Source organism: Lepeophtheirus salmonis, chromosome 12 (genome assembly GCF_016086655.4).
Source record: "Lepeophtheirus salmonis chromosome 12, UVic_Lsal_1.4, whole genome shotgun sequence".
Taxonomy (NCBI): domain Eukaryota; kingdom Metazoa; phylum Arthropoda; class Copepoda; order Siphonostomatoida; family Caligidae; genus Lepeophtheirus; species Lepeophtheirus salmonis.
Genome location: NC_052142.2, coordinates 11,826,147 through 11,847,352, shown reverse-complemented (window position 1 = coordinate 11,847,352; position 21,206 = coordinate 11,826,147). Strand labels below are relative to the sequence as shown.

At 30.4% G+C, this 21,206-nt stretch overlaps 1 protein-coding gene across 19 annotated transcripts in view; it reads right to left on the bottom strand.

Annotated features, from left to right (window-relative positions):
• The window catches only part of LOC121127247 (retinol dehydrogenase 13), a 61,586-nt gene that overhangs the window by 1,775 nt on the left and 38,605 nt on the right, over positions 1-21,206 (bottom strand). The window contains exons 4-8 of one of the 19 annotated variants that reach the window (XR_011782569.1): positions 19,967-21,183; positions 19,814-19,885; positions 19,540-19,767; positions 18,982-19,446; positions 16,484-18,876 (exon numbers count right to left, since the gene is read on the bottom strand). The exons of 3 other annotated variants lie outside the window; for them this stretch is intronic. Coding sequence is in view for 2 of the 16 variants with exons in the window: in XM_040722595.2 (XP_040578529.1) it covers positions 20,847-21,183 (337 nt within the window). In the remaining 14 variants the exon portion in view is untranslated. Of the gene's footprint in view, positions 1-10,010; positions 10,459-16,483; positions 21,184-21,206 lie in introns of those variants that run through there. 15 more of the 19 variants (XR_011782573.1, XR_011782567.1, XR_011782568.1 and 12 more) reach the window with 15 other exon arrangements.

The following is a 21,206-nucleotide window of genomic DNA, read 5'->3' as shown; positions in this document are numbered from 1 at the left end:
CTAACCAATGACTGAGTGTGAAATGACACAAATTCTAAACAAAGCCCCTTCAATAATATTAATTAATATATAAATCTAAATCCTATCTAATGATTATGATTTCTTCTTCTTAAAGCCAAAAATAAAACCAAAATAAAAAATAGAAAAAGTTAGGAAATTAAAGATGTGGATGAAGTTGGCACAGTTTAATTTTCGAATTAGATTGATTTACAAACAAGTTCGAACCTTATCATTAAAAGACAATTAAATACAATTACATCGTACATAGATGAAGAAAAACAAAAACATTAAATTTAAATTTATTTTTTATTGCTCTCCATGAATTAAAGGAATAATTTCGATGTTACTTGTAATATACTATATACATGGAGAGTGCATGCATTTTCAGGATAAATATAGGTTGACATTATCAATCCTCTTGAGTAATTCTACGTAGCTAAGAAAACTCTTTGATTTCATTTGATTATGAAAATGTGTAGTAATTTAACTATGATCGACCAAAGTACTTTTTATTTGGGAATCTATCTAATGTATTCATGAGAAACGTTCGTTTGCCTAGAATAATACATTTATTCGTATCCTTGCTTCAGTTTTTCTGTTTTTCGGAAATAGTTTCTGTATGAGTTTCGACTGGCTCTCATCATCATTTAAATTGTTATACCAAAGAAGTTAAACCTTTGGAATATGTTTCTTTAGTGAACAAGGACTGATTTATCAATATAACAAAGATCTCACATCGTATTCGATCATGATCCTTCAAGAAAATATAAACTCATAAATTCATCAATTTTATTGATTAATGATAATCATAGATCCTAAATACAGGTAACTACAGCAGGCAACATCTATCAAGAATTTATTTATGTAAAATTGATAGAAATCTTACTACTATGTTTATTGCATCAAATATCAAAGGATTGAAAATTTCTGGAGCTCCATATATCTAAATGTATTAAAATATTATGGCAAAATAATTAATCAATCCAAATTATTAAGGGTTTGTTTGTCTTTTTTAATTTCTATTATTCAGCTATACACATCCCAATTACATTTTTCGTAGGTAAGATGATTTTATTCCTCTTTCATATTTAATTGTTCTTTTAATTATAATAAACACAAAATCTCAAGTGTAGGAAATTATTTATTGCAAGTAAATAATTTTTTCAATTCTTCTGAAATTAATTATCAATAACTATGTGGCTAGGAGTAATTTAGGAATAGACTACGTTCATTTTTTCTTTAAAAAAAAGATCATGATCCAAAACGAAGTGAGCTCTTCTTTATATTAGTGAGTCAGTCCTTGGTCATAAAGAAACAGATTTCAAGGGATGAAATTCTTTAAATGAGGTAAGAGCCACTCGAAACTAATTTAGAAATTTCTGAAGAAACAGGAAAACTGAGGAAAGGAAATGAATAAATTGATTACTCCTGGCAAACTAACGTTTCTTATAAATACATAACATATAATCTCAAATAAAAAGTGGTTGATAAATTAAATAAATCAAAAACCAGAACTCTTTTCTCATGAAATCAAAGAGTTTTTGGTAAACACTTAGAAATACTAAATGTGATTTTATATGGCAAACTATATTTTTCCTAAAAAGGCGTGTACTTTCCATGTGTATAGTGCTTCCTGGATAGGTGTAACGAGCAGTAGCGTAAACATTCTTTTAATTACAGGCAAAGAATAATAAATAAATTTAAATATAATGGAGTAATATTTTTGTTTTCTTTCATATTTACTATATGACGCAATTATATAGAATTGTCTTTTAATGATATGGTTCAAACTTGTGATTCAATCATACTGATTCGAATATTAAACCGTTTAGAGTGTTCCAATTTCACCTGCACTTTCTCCCTTGTTATAATTTTCATACGTTTTTCATTTTATATTTTAGCTTGAAGGAATAGATATCATTAGAAAGTACTTGAAATAATTGAAAAGCAAGAGGTTTTGTCAAAAGATCCTTTAAAAATCGAAAGAGCTATGGCAGTAAAGATGACCTGAATAATAATAATAGTAAAAGGAGAAAATATGTGGGGAAAATGAATGAATGCTTGAACACTTTAGTGAGCTCAATCTTTAGGGGTTCAATATTTCCTAACTGAATATGATTACTATGATACTGAGCGCTAATTTTAGTCAAATAAGTTTCTTAAAGAATTTTTTGGTAAAATGACCTCTATATATATTTGTGTACGAAAAATTTCCTGTCAATGGTAAAAAAATTCATTTTGGATTATATTTAAAAGTATAAAAACCTCTTAATATGTTTCAAATGGACACAACATTGGATTTGCTTTTATGTTAGTTTAAAAAACGTAAATACAGGTTAAAAATGGTATGTTTCTTTGTTAGATAATGTTATTTTAGAAACAAAGGAAAATAATTACATTAGATTCTAAGATTTTTAATCAAAAATATTAAGTTACGTTCAAATTGCACTCAAAAGTAGGATATATGAGAATTTTAAATTTACAACAAAAGCATATGGGATCTTGGATCTTTTTGAAACGGATAAGTTGTTTTTTAAACATTGAAGTATTATTTTAACCTAAAATGATTAGTAAATTACGGTCAATTTTCCATAAAGACAATCTTCCTAGAATCAGATATAATTAAGAAGGTCAAGGGAGCCTACCTCCTATCAAACTCTGCCTATGGATGAAACTTAAAAATACAATAATATAATAATATATGTAGCTGTTGATGAAAGTCTTTTAGGTGAATAAATAATAAAAAGGAATATTTTCATTTTCATTAAATTTTCATTTTCCTTCTTACAAGTTTAAAAATTTATAAAATATATGGGCTGTATGGTAAATATTTATATAGTAGTAATATTAGAATAAGAAATTAATGTCTCATTATTTCTAAGGGCAAGTTTTAATTTCTTAATTATTTTTGGAGAAATCTTTTAATTTGTGTGCACAAAGAAGTTATTTATTTTCCATAGTTTATTATTTTATATAAATTAAACAAGTTGCATTGGAATGAAGTGAAGGTTCAATGTTTGTAGCTTCGGTTTAAACATAGCTATTAATAATGGAAATAATATTTCAAGGGCAATAATAAAATTTTAATTAAGTATTATTTATCATTTAATGAAGTCATTGATGATTGGTTATTTTAGATATTTTTAAAGGTTGGTTCATTTATGATAAATATTGATAAATTCTTCTGTAGTATCCTTTGTTTGATTCTATATGTATAACTTGTATTAACATTTCTAATCGATATTTTTTGTAATAGTTAATTTTTTTTTGTTTGTGTGTGTTTTTTTTTAACCATACTTCTTTAACTTAATATTAAAAATATAGGTTATAATACTAAAATTTATTCATGTATTTGAATTTGAAAATTTCAAATACTTTAGATTAACACTCTTCCAGTGTTATTTGAAGTATAGAAGATTCTCATTTCTAGAGCAGAGTCACATGCTATTTTATCCTGTAGTTGATTTAAAAAAAATATATACTTATATCAATAATACCATATGTCTCGCTTCTCTTTTTCCTCGCCCTCACTCTAATTTTCAGTCCTGGTCATTAGAAAAAGTGAAAACGCAGCTCTCAAAAGGTGAGAGATTTACGCCTCATTTAAATTTTTTGGTATTATTAATAAATAAAGGCTAGATTCAAATCTATTCTAATAAAAATAATGCCATTATTTGGTAACAATGAAATAGCAGTTTGGAATAAGTAATTCAAATAATAAATATAAACAATGAGTCGATCTGTTAAACTTGGAAGAATGGAAATATCACATTTTCCTCAACGAGGATATTGCCTCAGATTAATATCCCTCCCCCCTTGGAGTAGTTGGGATTAGTCTATAACATGTGTAAGTTTATAATATCCAATATGTGTCTTTCCTTTAGAATTACTCTTATGTTTTTTTCTTTTCAATTTTTAGATCATCTATGAAAATGAATAAAGGCGACATTGCATGACAGTCCAACGATTGAAATGAGCTCTAATCTGTTAGGAAAATGACAAACAGAGCTCTATAGAAAGCCATAATTCTGGATTAAAGGAGTATAGAAGTGGAAAATTACTTGTATCGAAAGGCGAAGAGTATCACTGAGGATTTATTGCAGAGTTATGAGTGTAAGTCCTTATTAAACTCGGGAGTAGAATTGATGATCCACATCAGAGTAATTCCTGCCTCGATACGAAACGAGATTTGTGTTTATTTTCTTCCTCTTATAGCTAGGTTTTATGGAATCTTCAGGATAATTTCTGATTCCCCTTTCATATTAAAATAGATTATTAAAAAATATATAGGGGTTTGGGAATCTTGTTTTGCGCAAGCGCGCCCGCAAATACAACTTCAACTATCTGGTTCCTCTGTTTTCTTTCGGACTTGATCAAACCCTTATTCACATATCATACATGAAGGCTGATGGGTAATTTCGAACATACTTATAAGATATATCAATTGAGATTTTTTTAACATTACAACTTATCTGAAAATTTACTACATATAGAAGCATTCCTTCACCAAAATATAGCTCTACTTACTACTATTTAATCAAAATAATATTATCAAGAAAATGTCTAAATATTAGTTATAATTTATTTATGATACAAATAGTAATAAATATTCATTGTCATAATATAAAACTTTAGTTACGATTATCAATATACAAGGTGGATATCATAAATCGTAAATAGCATGTATGTAAATTAAATGCATACTATAATAATTTTTGCATGAGGCTGTAGATGTGCATTCCTTACTTGGGAACGTAAAACCATTTAGATAAAGAAAAATCTGTTATTACAATCTAAGTCTAAGGGAAAAATAGTCTTAAATTTTGTCCAAATACTTTTACTTCGCAGGGAAGAAGTTGAGTATCATATTATGCAATGGTAATGTGTGAGCCCCTAGAATAGAAATCTTCTTAAGGGACATAGTTTATATTATTAAACAATACAATATTCCGTATAAATAACTATATATAAATGCATATTATCTTCTGTAAAATTATGTAAGGGAAATATATTGTACGAAAAATTTATTATCCACCCAAAAATCGTTCATTGAAACTCTTTGAACTCAATCCTTCTAAAGTCAACCCCTACTTTAAGTAAACTCTTTCCTTGTTAAGAGTCATTTATTGTCCTTAATACCTATAATGCACGAATCACTACTGTATATAGTTTCTATCACAAATATCAATTCCATTAATAAGTTTGAATTCATACTGTACTGCAAATATGGAGAATGATACATCTTGAATACTTCAAGCCTCACTCCCAATTTCCTTATTACTCGTAAGACCAAATATAATTAGAGAACATCAAACCCTTCATTATATCGCGCATTCAGTAGTGCTTAAAAAGTATATCTAATCATCGTTAGACCTGATATACAAGTATATAACTTCTATTTGAAAGATCATTGATGAATGACGTCTAACAAATTGACCGGAGTCCGGAAGTATAGAGAAGCACAATTAAGATTATTTGATGATGCAAATAAAATATGTGAAGTATATATTAATGGATATTAGTAGAAACGGCTAAGAATAATCAAAATAATCTAAATGATTAAGTATCAAATGGTGTTATTGCAAATACAAAATCATGTAGATTCAATATATATCGAAGAATTCGAAGCTGTTGGAGATCGTGGAACAAGAGCTAAGAAAGATTGTGTAGACAGTGTGGTTTCCAATTTTTTCGTAAGAATGGAAAAGTTTGCCTTGAAAAAAGCATCGAATGCACAAGATGAGGAAAAGAGGTCACTATGTAAGAGTATGCAGGTGTTAAAAAAAAAACTATATTTCGATCATCAACCATTCAAAAATTTGAAATGAATAAATTACCCATTGATACATTGAATGTCCAAAGAAAATACTACAAAAATATAATAGCTACATATGACTGTTGTGCAATTGTATCTGTCGCTGGATCAAGAGTTCAAAGTAAATATCGATTCCAACCCAATTAAAAAAGTATCGTTTATAATATATATATAACTTAAATTATTTATTTATCCACACATGAAGGAAGAGGGTTTGTTGTATATTACTAATATATAACTTCCCTATAAATAACTTTATAAATGTATATTATATTCTGTAAATTTATGCAAGATAAAATATATTGTTATTTAGAGAACATCAACCCCATCATTACAGGAAGTGTACTCATAACTTCTTAGTGGCCACAAAGGATGAATAGATAACTTTGGCACGAAATCTTAAGAATAGAAATGAGGCAATAAAGTAAAAAATTATTTAAAAAATTGTCAATATTGATTGACAAGTGTTGACAATTAAATGATAACACACATTCATTCCATTTGGTGATCAACAATTCCCTCAATTTCTTAGTTCTTAGTTTGGACCTCCTTTTTGTATTGATGATATTCATCATACTAAAGACTCTCTCAGCATCACACATGACAATATTTTTGTATATAAGGTTGTCACTTGTTGAGAGTTCCTTTAGTTTTGTGTAGCCAGAACTCTTTTGAAACACTTATTTTAACTTGGTCTTGAATGGTTCTTCCTTCAAATCTTGCGTCAGACTTTCTACTATGGTTAGGCTGGTAAGAAAAGGCAATCTTTCCTCAATCGCAATTATTGCTGAAGGTATTTGGCAAAAATTTTACTATATAAATACGACTTCTTCTCTCAAGGAATTATTATTAATTACTTATTGTGATCTTCTGGTTGCTGCCAAATTTTCATCAAGGTTGTTTAAATATTCTCTGAAGACGTCAAAGTAACGGTAGTAGTACTCTAATGTTTTTAACCAAGTTCTCTATCTTTTTATAATTGGTGATGGAGAGTGGAGAATTTCGTACGAAGCAGTAAATACTCTGTTTCTTCTTCCAGAATTCAAAAACATCTTCAAATTGGAAATAAGTTCGTTCATTAGAGGAAACTTTTGTTGAACCATATCTGCAACTCTATGTAATCCATGAGCAATACATGTAATGTGAATCAATTCCGGAATTTTTTTTTGAAGATCTTCTCCTGCTTTGAGACAATACGAGGCGGCATCAGTGATGAAAACTTTAAGTCTACATGGGACAAAATCCTCGCCCAATAACTTATAAACTGAGCTTATGATGATGCTCTTGACATTGTTTGCATTTGCAATCTCAATCAAGTCAATAAGGTAAGGCCTCCCACAGAAATGTCCGTTTAAAGGGCCAATAAAAAATTCCAGTTATTGATGATCTCTTGTCTCATTTAGTGCAACAAAAATACCTTTTTATTCCACTTCTTTTTTTATTCTGTTCAAAACTTCTTGACATATATCCCCAACCAATTTATTACCGACCCATCGACCTGGAGAAGTTTTTCCAATATATTTTTCAATAAACTTGGAGAAATTGGGATGATCTAGAACATTTAAAGGGATGTTACACCACACAAATAACTTTGCACCGTCCAAATTGAATGATGAACCGTTTAATTCTCCTTCGTCTCCTTGAATCTTGTGTTTATTGAAGACAAAAGTTGTTAATGTGATGGGAGGTTTTGAAGTGGCAGATTATTTGCCATAAAGAATGAGATGGGCACGAGAAACTGCAAAAAACGCATGATGATGATGCACGTGAGAGAGTAGTAAGGGGAAGTTGCTTAGCTGATGATTAGTACAATACTGATGAAAATTTGTTTAGATGATTCAAGGCTACCAACGTATTTTATTCCTTTGTTTTTATGTCTTTCAACCTATCAAATTTGTTCTTTTTCAACGATTCCAACAACCCTAACAATGCATGAGGTTGATAATTTTAGTAAGGATACAAAAGCGTGCAAGGAGAAGGGAAGAAATACTTATGAAATCATTGACTAAAATAATAAACATCTTCTTCTATAAAGAACGTTATCAATTCCCGCCTTTATTATTTAATATTAATATAATATTAGATACTGATAGTCGATAGAGAATTCAATCAAATGTCTAAAATAACGGTGCCTTCTGTCTAGATTTATGGAAATTGAGGCCCAGGAATTTGGAAATACTTACCAGACGAGAAACAGAAGGCTTGTTAAATTTGCCAACATAAATTTGGGTTTATTCCCCCCGTCCATAATTAAACGCCACTCATTATCCTCATTTCATATCAAGAGCATGGATAACCATCTAAATAATTAAGTTAATTATGAATATATAAAGTCAGACTTTAACTCTGATCTCACAAAGATACTTATTGCATGTAATATACTCTTATCCATTGCTAATCATCCTACGTTCAAAAAAATTATGAAGAAATACACGGGTAAACCTATCTTTTCCCGAGGAACCATCATTAAATTAATGGAAGAGAATGGTAATTTTGTCATTTATAGAAATACCCGCATTGTAAATTGTGAAGTTGAGAGAAATTTCACCATGTTTAGAGCTATAGTTCTATGTTATAGGATTCTAGTTTTTTAATTTTGTATATTTAACATAAATGTATGATTGTTTATTTTTTAGTATGTAGATTATGTTTAATTTAAGCCTTCTTTTTTAAACTTGGAACTTCAAATATATTTGAAATACTCTACTTTGTCGTTTCATTAGTTACTATTCTGAGAATATGGTTCATAATAAATTACAATTTCATGGAGTGTGACGTTTTCAAATCTACTTTAACGGATAAAAAACGTCCAAGTCTAACATATACGCAGTATATCTTTATTAAACATTTTTCTAATAAAAACTTTCGTTATACCCTCAAAAATCATAATAAAGCTGGCACGCGTTTTTCTTTACAGGATTATCAACTTTGACAATACATAAGCAACGTCAACATATTTGAACATTTTCTTTTCATTTTTAAATCTTCTACATGTTTTTTAAAAATTTGAACACTCATCTTTTGAGCAATGGAATTACTTAAAGTATCAGATCATAGACATATAAGTAGAGTTATGTCACCGGGCTATCTGCCTTGACGATAACTGACTTCGTCATGTGTTAGAGTCAGGGTCCAAAACATTCAAAATTGAATACTATATTTTGGGTGAAGAACTCTACAAAGGCGATATATTTTGTTAAAATACCCCAAGTATGCCTCATGTGGATTATAGGAATATTTCTTGATCTGAGCGGATGACACTTTTTTCATTTCCATGGGACAAATTCCTCGGAAGGCAATAGATCCTAAAAATTAAATTAAATCTTTAGAAACCATAATATAATTCTCGATTGTGATCTAAACATTTTGAAGAAGTAAGAAATTCCAACTCTCCAGCTATTCCAACATTGTTTAAAAATCTAAAGTTCCAAGGGTCACCAAAACCTCCTAAAAATCAATTTTCATTCGGGAGAACAATGCTTATGCTAAGAAAATTTAATAATTAAGGAAATCTGATGCAACTTTTTTATTTCGAATTTCAGATAAAAAAATATCTCCACAATTTCAGGATCAGACATACTTTACTCCTTATTTGGAACCTCCTACTTCCGAAAATAGAGAGATGGACTTAGTGAACATGAACCTAATTTCATCAACAACAGAAGATGACACTTCTTATAATGAAATATATATAATTTTTTGCATAAGTTACTTTATCCTTAGAAAATAATAATTGTATATATTACAGATATTTCTCCTGAGGTAAATCACCTAAAGGAAATAAATACCAACACACAAATCAAACTTGGAGTCCATGAAGCAGAAATAAAGGAATTAACGAAGAAGTTGAAGGAAAAAGATGTCAAAATTTGGGACGCAGAATCAAAGTTTAAGTCTTTAAAAATGCGCTTCCCTTCGGTATTTAATTAAAACCATATAAAAATTTTAAGCTGGAAGTCCTCACATTCCAAAATCCGTCTTTGGTCTAATAAAACCATTAAGAATTCACTTCAGTTAAGATTCATTGACGAATTATAGGTTGTCCAATTAATATATTGCACCAAGAACTTTCTTGGATCAATTTGCAAAAATAGAGGCTTTATTCAAATCTTACGTAAATCAATTCAAAATATGAAAAAAATTGTAAACTCAATAACTGAAGTATCGGTTCCATTAATTAAATCGTCTATAAATGTCGCCAAATGCCATAAATTTTTATTATCTACTGTATCTAAGTATGTTAGTATAAGAATGCACATACATTTACGAATGAAAGCTGTGATTAGCAAAGAAAATCGAATAGCTTCTTTTACTTTCGGAAAACAAAGAATGTGTATGTGAAATTAAGTAAGATAAAGAAATTGTTATTAAAGTAATTATTCCAGTTTTTCATAATAATTAAGCTCAATAAAATTATTTTTTTAGTATTCATTTATTGTGTTAAGAACTTTTTGGTCCATTTGGCATCTATAACAAGGGGGCGCTGAAATCTCGTGACGTATTTCTTCTTATGGGACTTTGGTTCAGATAACCTTCCTTTTGTCGATTACAAGGCATCTACACCCTGGATCTGCTATACATCAGTCTTCATAATATTACCTTCTTCTGTTTCATAACTTAATATAATTACTTCATTGAATATGCTATGAATAGATAAGTAAATATATTATTATTAAAAGTTGTTTCAGTCTAAAAAGTTTTAAAATTTATTAATTTTTGTGAGAATACCAGATCGTTGCATTAAAATAGATAAAGTACATCAAATAGTAAGGGTCGAATACTATCAGTATTCATGAAAAAGTTTCCTACAGAAAAGGGGGATCATATTCGTTAAAATAATAAACTGGAAAACTTTGATAAGAAAGATTCTACTATTTATCAAACAGACATCAAAATTGATTGGTACATTATAAATATTTTTTAGGTTATTTTGGATAAGTTTAATATTATTTAATTAAATATTTTCTGTTCCTTTTATTTTCCAAGATTTCGGTCATTTATATTCATTTTCTTGTTACAAATTATTGTTAACCTTATAATTAATCTCATTTCTCGAAAAGTTTACAAAATATCCAAATTTACGATTTACTTAGTTGCTTATGAATACTAATGTATATTTTATTTCTGTTGTCCAATCCCTTATTCTATGGAAAACTTTGCACAACAAGAAGAAGAGAGGCGTAAAGCTCTTGGTGTTCATCAGTCAACCTAACATAAAGATCATCTAAGGATAAAAGTGACAAGCAAATCTATGGAGGGGAAATTTATCACCTTAACTTATCATTTGTTGAAATTTTTTCCCTAGCGTTATTATAACTTATTGTAAAAGAAAATGGGAATTTATCATAAGAAATGATAGAGAAATATATCTATCCTGTGCACAATTGTATATAGTAACTTCCACATGAAGAAAAAGAGGTGATCATCTTTTTAATTAAACTCCACGTCTGGCTAAAATTTCGCAACCTAAAGTAATGACATATTTAACTAGACTCCCATGTCAGAACAAGAAAATATTATTTGGATCAAACTATTATTTCAATATTCTTTATTTATAATTTATTGTTATCATTAGTTATCTGATTATAATTGTTAAATTTTGTATATTTAACATGATATTATGATGATGGTTTATTTTTTAGCTTGTAGATTATATTTAATTTAAGCCTTCTTTTTTAAACTTGGAACTTCAAATATATTTGAAATACTCTACTTTGTCGTTTCATTAGTTACTATTCTGAGAATATAGTTCATAATAAATTACAATTTCATGGAGTGTGACGTTTTCAAATCTACTGTAACGGATAATAAACGTCTAAGTAAATTATACGTAGTATATCTCCATTAAACATTTTGCTAATAAATATTTTCGTTATACCCTCAAAAATCATAATAAAGCAGGCAGCAGATAATCACATCAGTATTTTAAACAATGATACCATAAGTGTATCTCCCCCCTTCTCCTTGCACGCGTTTTTCTCTACAGGATTATCAACATTAGTTATTACATACTTAGGACAAGATTACAGTTTCTTGTTGATCCCTTGTCGTATATATATATATATATACCATTTTATTATTTTTATGAAGAAGTTTTTGCTATTGTATAGAAATACAGGTGTATAGTTGTGCTATGAATGAAAAATCACTTGAAAATATTTTAATACAGTATCGAATAAAAGACTAAGTAGGATTTTAATACCATGATGTATATACATATATATATATATATATACATCCTTTACAGCCACTATATTTTGAGTTAGCCACTAAGAAAAATCTATCATTTGACGTTATTAGTCCCAAATGACTATAAGCCTAGATATGCTAGAAACCAAAGAATGAATAAAAAACTAAGATCAGTTTTGGATTTTGCTCTCAAAGATTAATTCCCTCTTGTGCTTAATTTAAATGGTAAAAATATGTATTCCCCTCTGATATTTATAGGTAATCATGCCTATATAAAAAGCAATTAAAAATGCGAGGCTGTGGAGCAGCATTCACACCTTTAATTAGAACCGTTAACATGAACCGAGTAAACCAGTTTTTAAAAAAAAGAACAAATAAAAAAATACATACTTTTTTGGGGGGAAAATATGTCATATATTTAGTTTAAAAATAGCAAAATTTATGAAAAAAACACGATTTTCAAATGATATATAAAATAAACATGAACTTAATAACAAATAATTATTTGTAATTAACCAATAATTGATCATGTTGAGTTATCTTAGTTATTTACATTTGATTTTGATGCCAGTTTCTTTATTTTATGTAAGTAAAGATATAAAAAAATTAGCAATATCTAATTTTATGTTCAAATTTTAATACTGAACTATAACTAAAGTATGAAGCTATGAAATTTGTTTTGATAACATGATTAATTTTTATTGTTTTTAGTAATTCACTAATTTATAATATAAAAATTAAATTAATGCAGTAATTACAAATAAAATAAGTTGATCGATTACGGGTTAAAGAATGAAAATAAGAACAAGGGAAATAGAAAATTTAAAAAATTATATAGTAAAATTTTATAATAAATAGTTTTAAACAAGTAAAATAACAATTAAACAAAAATCACACTTATTATTATTTTTTTTTTTTTAATACGGCTGGACATTAAAACTTAATAGTTCAATAAAAAATCATTTGGATTGTGTTAAAATGGAAAGAAAAGATTTAAACATACAATCCAATTATTCTAAAGATAATAGGGTTAAAGTTTAATTATTGAAATTCACTTTTCGGAGGCTAAGTCCATTCCATATAGATATATTCAAAGAGGAAAGACTCATTTCCTATCTTTATATAAAATCAATTTATTTGCTGATGAAGGAGACAGGACATCTCACATATAAATAAATGTTTGTTGAAGAAGAACAATTAAATATGTGTATTGTAATTTTTCAAAAATATTTATATAATTTTACTTCTTCTATGTTTATGACAGGAAAGTCGCAAGAAAGGCTATAGTTGTACTGAATCACTTTTATACCATGAAATATTTCATTATAATGTTGCTCCTTGACTTCAAATTAAATACAGCAACTGTGGATGGGTCATTTTTTTTCAATAATATATTTCTTTGCCATTTGTTTTTTTATTGATTGTCAAAGGTAAGAACACAAATTATATTATTATGGATCTTTTAGTATATAATGTAATGTAGGGGAAAGTGGATAAAATCTCTGTTCATTCTCTAGTAGAAAATCATTCCAATTTTTCTGCTGATTGAAGCTTTGGAATGATTTTTGAACCTTTTAAAAATCAGGAAAGTATTGATTACTTAATTGAAGTAGAAAATAATACGTCTCCCAAATTGCCTGCAAGACCTACAAAATGAGATAGAGTTAGATGGTTCAATTGGAAAAAAATTTTATCAGAATACATTAATACGATGAAGGAATAAAAAAATTCCACGTATTTATTTTATTTTCTGATCATCTTGGAATCGTTTATTAAATACTCAACAGTAAAGCAATGAAATGGTTAGGCTATTAGAGAATAATTTCATTTAAGGAATAAACCAATTCCGAATCTTGAAAAATATTTATTTAAAGAAGCTCTTCTAACAGTAGAAAGGAAATAATACCTAGAAAGGAAAAATAGTTCTTCGGATCAATTGAGGTAACAAAAGGAAAAAAAAATCTAAAAGGAATTATGGAACATTCCTTAAAGTTTTTATCTACATCAATCTCGTCAACCTTAAATTCTTTTTTACCTCGAGCCTTCTTCCGAGTCCCAGCTTACCTCCTACGTTATGTATTTTTATAAATTCAAGCACTCATCCTATCGTAAGTCAGTTTCCTACCTCAAACTCTCCTACCATAAGTCTGTTTCCTGTATCATGCTTCCCTTCCACCATAAATCTGCTTTTTACCTCGAGCCCTCTTTCCAAGTCGGTATCTTATTTCGAACCCTCTTTCGACCTTAAATCACTTTCTTACTTCGAGCCATCTTTCTGCCTTAAATCCGTTTCTTACCTTAACCCCATCTTCTATCTTGAATCCGTTTTCAACTTCAAGCACTCCTTTATTAAATTAGCTTCCTTCCTCATCATCAACCAGAGTTAAAGAAGTGTGTTTCAATTGTGCAAGGTGTTTTTATAAAATCAAGATTTAAATTGAAAAGGGTAGAGATGTAGATGGTGTATTTTTATTTTTATGAAACATTTCAAACTGTCTCGTAAAATATGTATATTTAGAAACATTAATAAATAATTAAATTACTACTAACTCAATACTGATGTTTTTTATTTAAAAGATTCATATAAGTTCAAAATTTAAAACTTGTATGTAAGCTATTGACATAAAAGTTATATAAAAAAACCCAAAATCTCCAATTTATCGTATTGCACTGTTTTATTAAATCACATAAAATACTTTACATACACCGGGAAATTTGAATGTCAATAATCATAAAAGATATTCAATATTTATTTTCTTATTTTATAAATAGAATAGATTGATGACTCACAAGTAATATAAATTTAATTAAGTTTATAATAAAGAGCGTACTACCTCAAATGATTATTAGAGAAGAAGCTATGCACAATAATATCCAAAGTATTGTTATTCGCCTCTTAAAAATACTAAAATGTAGGGCCTCAAAAGTCAACATAGGTTCGTCCATGTATTTCCTTGCTCCTTTCAAATCCTTATTTTTACATCATTCCGTCCTTAATATTTAAAATTTTGTGTATATTATGTCAAAAAAGAGGGAAGAACATCTGGACAAAAAGAAAGCTCTAATATCATAATTAAATATTGAGGACATTTTGCAGTACATTATTCTATTATGAATGCAGAAATATCCTCTTAGTCGCTTCAATAAAGACTTAAACACTTATTCAATGCTTAGAATTAAGGAATCACCGTCTTCCACATCATCGAAAGAGCAATATGGGGTATTGATCCTTATTATTATTTGATATTACTCTCAATAATAAGGGAATTCTATTAGTTAAAGGCTAGAGCAGAAGGGATTCAGAGGACTCATTTGAAATATTGAAAGCCATGGGGGAAAGGAGGGTCAAAACAGATTTATGAAATAGAGTCAAAAATTTTTTATTATTATTTGTATTTCAAGTTTTCAGTAGTAGTAGACATTAGTAAAAAGAGCTTCTTAGTCTTAAATATCAAATAGGGTCCTCAAATGTCAAAAATGATTACTGCTTCTAGCTAGCACGCTTCACCGGTTTGATTAATTTTCTTATTGTTTTCGCACTTATTTCCTTTTTAAATAGTTTAATTTGTGTTTATTTGGTACACTTGTTTGCTTCGGCAAGCCCCTCAATTTATTAAAAACTATTAATCCTTATTATAAATCATAAATTTTATTGCTTCGTTTAATTCGTCAAGAGTAAGATTTTAAGCACTGTAAAGTATAGTCTCCGTTAATCTGGGGTATTGCAATATTAAAATAAAATGATTGCCATTGTGAAACTGAGTAATATTCGTATATCGTTAAATTTAAATTTTTTTGATCATTCAAGCTTTTCTTGAAGATTATTGTGAGGAGGAGATGCAGAAAGAGAATGTTAAACATTATTAAAGCTATTATGGGTCACGCTTCAACTAAAATGGCTAAAATGCCTACGTTACATCAATTCATCTTGCATGTATATATTGTGGTATGTCTAATCATGTATTGAAGAGGTGATTTCGGTTTGCCAATGAGCCTACTTCGTCAAGTTGGAAATAGGAAAGAAGGAACAATTATGCTTTCGATGCTTAGAAGAGTTCCACCCTTAAATGAAATACTTTGGAAAGTGTGAAGTAAAAGGATGCACCAAGATACATAATTCGTTATTGCCCTTTGAAACTTCTAGGGGCGAGTCTTTTTTTAATCTTGAGGAGATATCATTGATAAACATATAATCTATAATATGTGACCACGAATGTATTCACTCAAAAATGCCAGGAAGGGGGGAGGTAACATTGAGGAGTTATAAGTGTAGGTACATGTAAAACTCAGAGAAGAATTGAGGATCAACATAGGAGATCTTCCATCTGATATGGTTGGTAGATACAAAGTGGTGTTTGTAGCTATTTCCTTCATCTCATAAATAATCATAGCCAAGGCAGGTCCTAGTCAATTTGGCACCCTAAGCAAGAATTTATGTGGCGCCCCTTACATTGCAAAAGAAGAAATCAAACAAATAGCTATGTTTTAATAATTGTTTTATTCAGCAATTTTTAGAACAGAAATTGTTTGTGCACAAAAACTTGAAAAAGGTTAAATGTTGTTTAAAAAATAATTAAACAACAGACAAGACAATATAACAACACACAAAAGAACAATCATCATATAATAAATAAAAAAGGTGAAACCTTTAACATTTGTGATTTTATCAGGAACTCCTGCGGTGGTGACAACTTAAGAAATGCACTAAACAAAATACACTACAATGTCCATAGTCTTACATCACATACTACAACCCTACTCTTTGTGTCTTTTTGACAGCAAAATCATCAATAAGGGCATCATACGGTAGATGATATGAGAGCTCATTGTTGATGCTGATAATGACGAGCCTACTTAGACATTTCTGATGTATTGTTGATCTCAAGTTTGTTTATATTAACTAGAGCTTTGATAAGCTTCTCTCAGCAGCAGCCACTGTAATGAGGAGGGTGGCTAAGATTTGTAACACAACCCACATGTTTGTGTAAATTTACGTCAGCTTTTTTGTATGCAGGAAGGCCAAGATTTCCATGGTCGTCATGTTGTTTGATGCCAATGGTGGGAAATACTCCATTTCCTTGGTTAGTGCAATGGCATCAATGTCTAGTTAACTGTCATGGGCAAGAGAAAGACTTAGGGTTTGGCACTTCCCTAGCAGGTCCTCTCTTCCTATGTGGATGGATTCGTGGAGTACAGAAAAAGTGATATTCACCTCTCCAAGGCTCTGAAATCTCTCATCAAGTGACGAGATTGCAATATCGTCGCCATATTAAAAAATGAGGTTTCCAATTTTCGAAGTGCATCTGGTCTAGGCTCATCTGGAGACTCATAGCCAAAGTGCCTTTTGGTGGTTCTCAAACGCTTCTGCTTGAGTTCAGCCTCCACGTTCATCTCCTCACACATCTGTTTTGCAGAACTCTGTGCAGCAGCATAACCAGCTTTTCTGTAGCTAATAAGGAAATGTTTGGTTTTATTCAGCAAGTCGACAGCCACACTAAGTAGCATGGAGGGCGACTGCATCAGTTTACGGACATACTGGATCTTGCTGAGAACATCATCCCATACGGTTGTACAAATGCAAAAGTGATAGGATCCAAGCTCCTCTGCCAAAGCTGGGCTTCAACTCTAACCACCGGATCTGCAACTGTTTTTCTCACCTCCAGAAGAGCCTCACTGACTTGCTCAGCCTGATACCTTACTGCCTCAATACTTTTTATCCTACTTCCCATCTGGTCTCTGCCCATAATTTCAGAGTAATTCTCATATGTTTCAGGAGGACATTACACCTTTGGGTGGAGGCTGAGAAGAGCTTGAACAAATTTGTCAAAAACCAAAAGTGTTTAAGGGCATATGAAAATCTTTTTGCGACAACCAGATTTAATGTGTGGGCACCACATCGAATAAATGAAGCTCTTGAGTTTAGCTGAATCAACTTTACCTGAACACCTTTTTTCTTGCCCTTCATGTTCCCCCATTGTCATAAGACTATACTCTGTAATCCTCAAATGAGATGTTAAGCTCGTATAAGCTTTTTCAGGATTAGAGAACACAATGTTTTCCTGTCGACTTTGTACAACAATAAAGCCCAAGAAAAGCTCTTTAACGTGAGGTATGTTTTCTTGTGACACGACCGGTACTATGCCAGACAGCTGTTCTTTATGACTCAGATCAGGGGTGCAATCCTAAATGATTGATAAATATTTGGACATTTTGACCTCGTAGACAATTTGCTCAATTATTTTAGAGCTAATAGATTCAATCAGTTCATTTTGGAATATTTTGTCGAGGTAAATTACATGACGCCATACTGACATACTGTTTCATTACAGGATCAAATTTTGTCAATAGCTCAACTTCTTTCAAAAAATGATTGTCACCAATCGACCTGAAACATCGTGCAACCTTCTTTTTTCTGCCTCTGCAAGTTCCATATCATGTTGGTCAATTGTGAGCCCTTCTGCAAGACGGGCCTCCAAGTTCTTCCATTTTAGTATTATGCTCCTGGCTCTATCGTCATGGTCCTGCAGCAAGTGACCTGCATTTTTCCAACCCTTTAGTCCTTCCTTTTTCATTTTTTACTTTCTTTTCGAAAAAAGTTTATAGCAGATGCAGTTTAAGCTGTCCTCTTTTTTAGAGTATAGAAGCCAACTTCTTCTCACTTTTTCCCCATTGGCTAATAGTCTGTTAAAATAGGCATGTTGACATGTTTGCCCGTCGTAATTAGGGAATGTGAAGCTGTTTCCCGTTTTAAATGGACCACTCTGAACCAATACCAGGTAGTTTGGGACGTTTTGACATTGCCCAACTTGGTCCAGCGCAGCCTTTGCCTCAGTTTGGCTGGGTGATGTGATGCATTTACAATACTGCCATCCCTAGAAGAAAATATACATCAGAGCATGCCGAGGAAAATCTAAAACCCAGCCCAAATTCTACCTTGGAGGAAGCTTGTTCCATCAGAAGAGCTGTTAAGAACTTACTTGTGAAGAAATTGGTGCAAATGTACCAATCGAAGACAATCCAGAGATCAAAATATCCCTATCAACGAAAATCAAAAGCTACTTCAAGTCGGTAAGAATACACGACGTCCTTGCGGTCTCCAACACAACACCTTCGGAAATTTGGCTGGCATTGAAGTCCCTAAAGAAGATCTGAGGGACAATGGAGAATATAACCCCTTTCTCAATGGTATTTATTGTATCCAACTACAAATTGAAATAAGGGATCAAAAGAGGTTGTCTGTTGTCTGTTTTCAGACATACGATCAATGCAAATGTTTATATACAAACAAATAACTACATAAATAAAATTGTGTTTGATCCATTTACGTCAAAACATGCATACTTAAAATACAGAGTCACACTATATCTACTATACGGGCGAGAAGAAAGCCTTCGATCTCTGGGTAAAAAAACAATAGCTCAATTCTTCAGAAACTGTCCTGCCTTAAAGAAAAACAGTATTAAATTAGTGGAATTATTTTATGTGCTTCATAGGTACGTATGTTTAAAAAGAACTAAAAAACAAGCTAAGCGTACGAGTAAAATAGTTCTTCCCAAATTCCCGCGCCCCATAAGAATCATGCACACTAAGCATTTGCCTATAAGCACGGGCTGATCCTGACCACAGCTAATTTAATGAAACGTTATGGCATCTAAGCTGTTCTCCTCCAAAACATACTTTGAATTGTCAGATTTATTTTCAGTTTCTTTTTTTTAACGTATCGGTGGATGGTATTATTTCCAAGCTATTATAAAAAAGAAGGTCTGGATTTTTGCAGTTGTAAAGTTATTCAAGGAGAGTGCTCCCTACCTAAATATATATTTTATTTACCAAAGCTGTCCTCATTATTCTTTTATTCCTTTACTTTTTATCCTCACTATGCTAACTCAAAGTTAATTGAGTCCAAAAGTAAATAAGTGTTGTCATAGATTAAAGAATAACTTGTGGGAAAGGATATCTTACCTTGGACTAAACTATATGTATATCAAGACATTGTTTATTGTCCCTTTGGCTCGGAATATGAGTACTTGTACTTGGAACCAGAAAAATCAGGAGCATGATGACTTGGGACCAGAAGACCCGGAGCATGATGACCCGGACTTGACCTGAACACTGAAAAAGTGGCCTCAAATACAGCTCTGAGTATTGGATTTTTACTCTTTCCTTGAATTATATTTAGTATTTACTATTTAGAATGAGTAATTAATAATTATTCATGGAATACGATGAGGACCTATGATGAAGATACAAAATAGCTAATGAGAATTATGAAATTAGGTAGATACAAGTATGGTATTATATCTTTATATTTTGTTTCTTATAGTGATTGTACTATGTAGGTTTTATTGATAATAAACTCAACGAAAATATATAGCGTCCTCAATCATCTGTACACATTTAAGTTTTGCATATAAAATAGTAGAGGTTTTATATGCCATGAATGGATAACGTTGATGATTTATTGATTTCATCAAGTTGTTTTCATCCATACCATTGTGGATGAATTGAAGTGCTTGGAGTAGTAATCAATCGTTTTCGATCATCAGAATTAAGAAACAAAATTTAAACTATATAGATACCTGGCTATCAAAAAGTTTTTAGAACATTACTTTAATTGTCTTTTTTGAAGTTTTGATTAATTTTATACAAAAGTTGTACTACTAGAAAAGAAAAGCTGATTATTTACCTTCTGAACGCTTTAGTTAACAAGTGTTACAAGTGGATAAATATACCGAAAATGGAGCAAAACAAGTTGTGTCTCGTTTAGGTCACGCCGGATTTAGCAAGTATGATAGGGTAAATACCCTTACTGTCTGCAAAACCACCGGTGGATGATCCTGTTTCAGGTGAGAAATAGTAAATACATCTTTGGGACTTTATGGACTATGTAATGGTGTATCGAGAAGAAATTTATTACATTGCCAGTATGAAGTTCCATGAATCTTACAATATTTGGATTACTATCAATATGAAATGAGACATGCATTTTGATAATATTCGAAATAACATTAGAAGCATCAGGACTTGATTTAGTTATTTTCTTTGAACAAAACTGTAAATTATTATGGTGAATACAGATTCTCTTATGCTGGTCAAATTTGTATTTTCTAAAGGCTTGGATCCCAAAACTATAACGGCATGATAGAAATCCGGAAGCCTTACATAAATTTAGACTTTTCCTTCAATATCGGAAAGAAAGAAA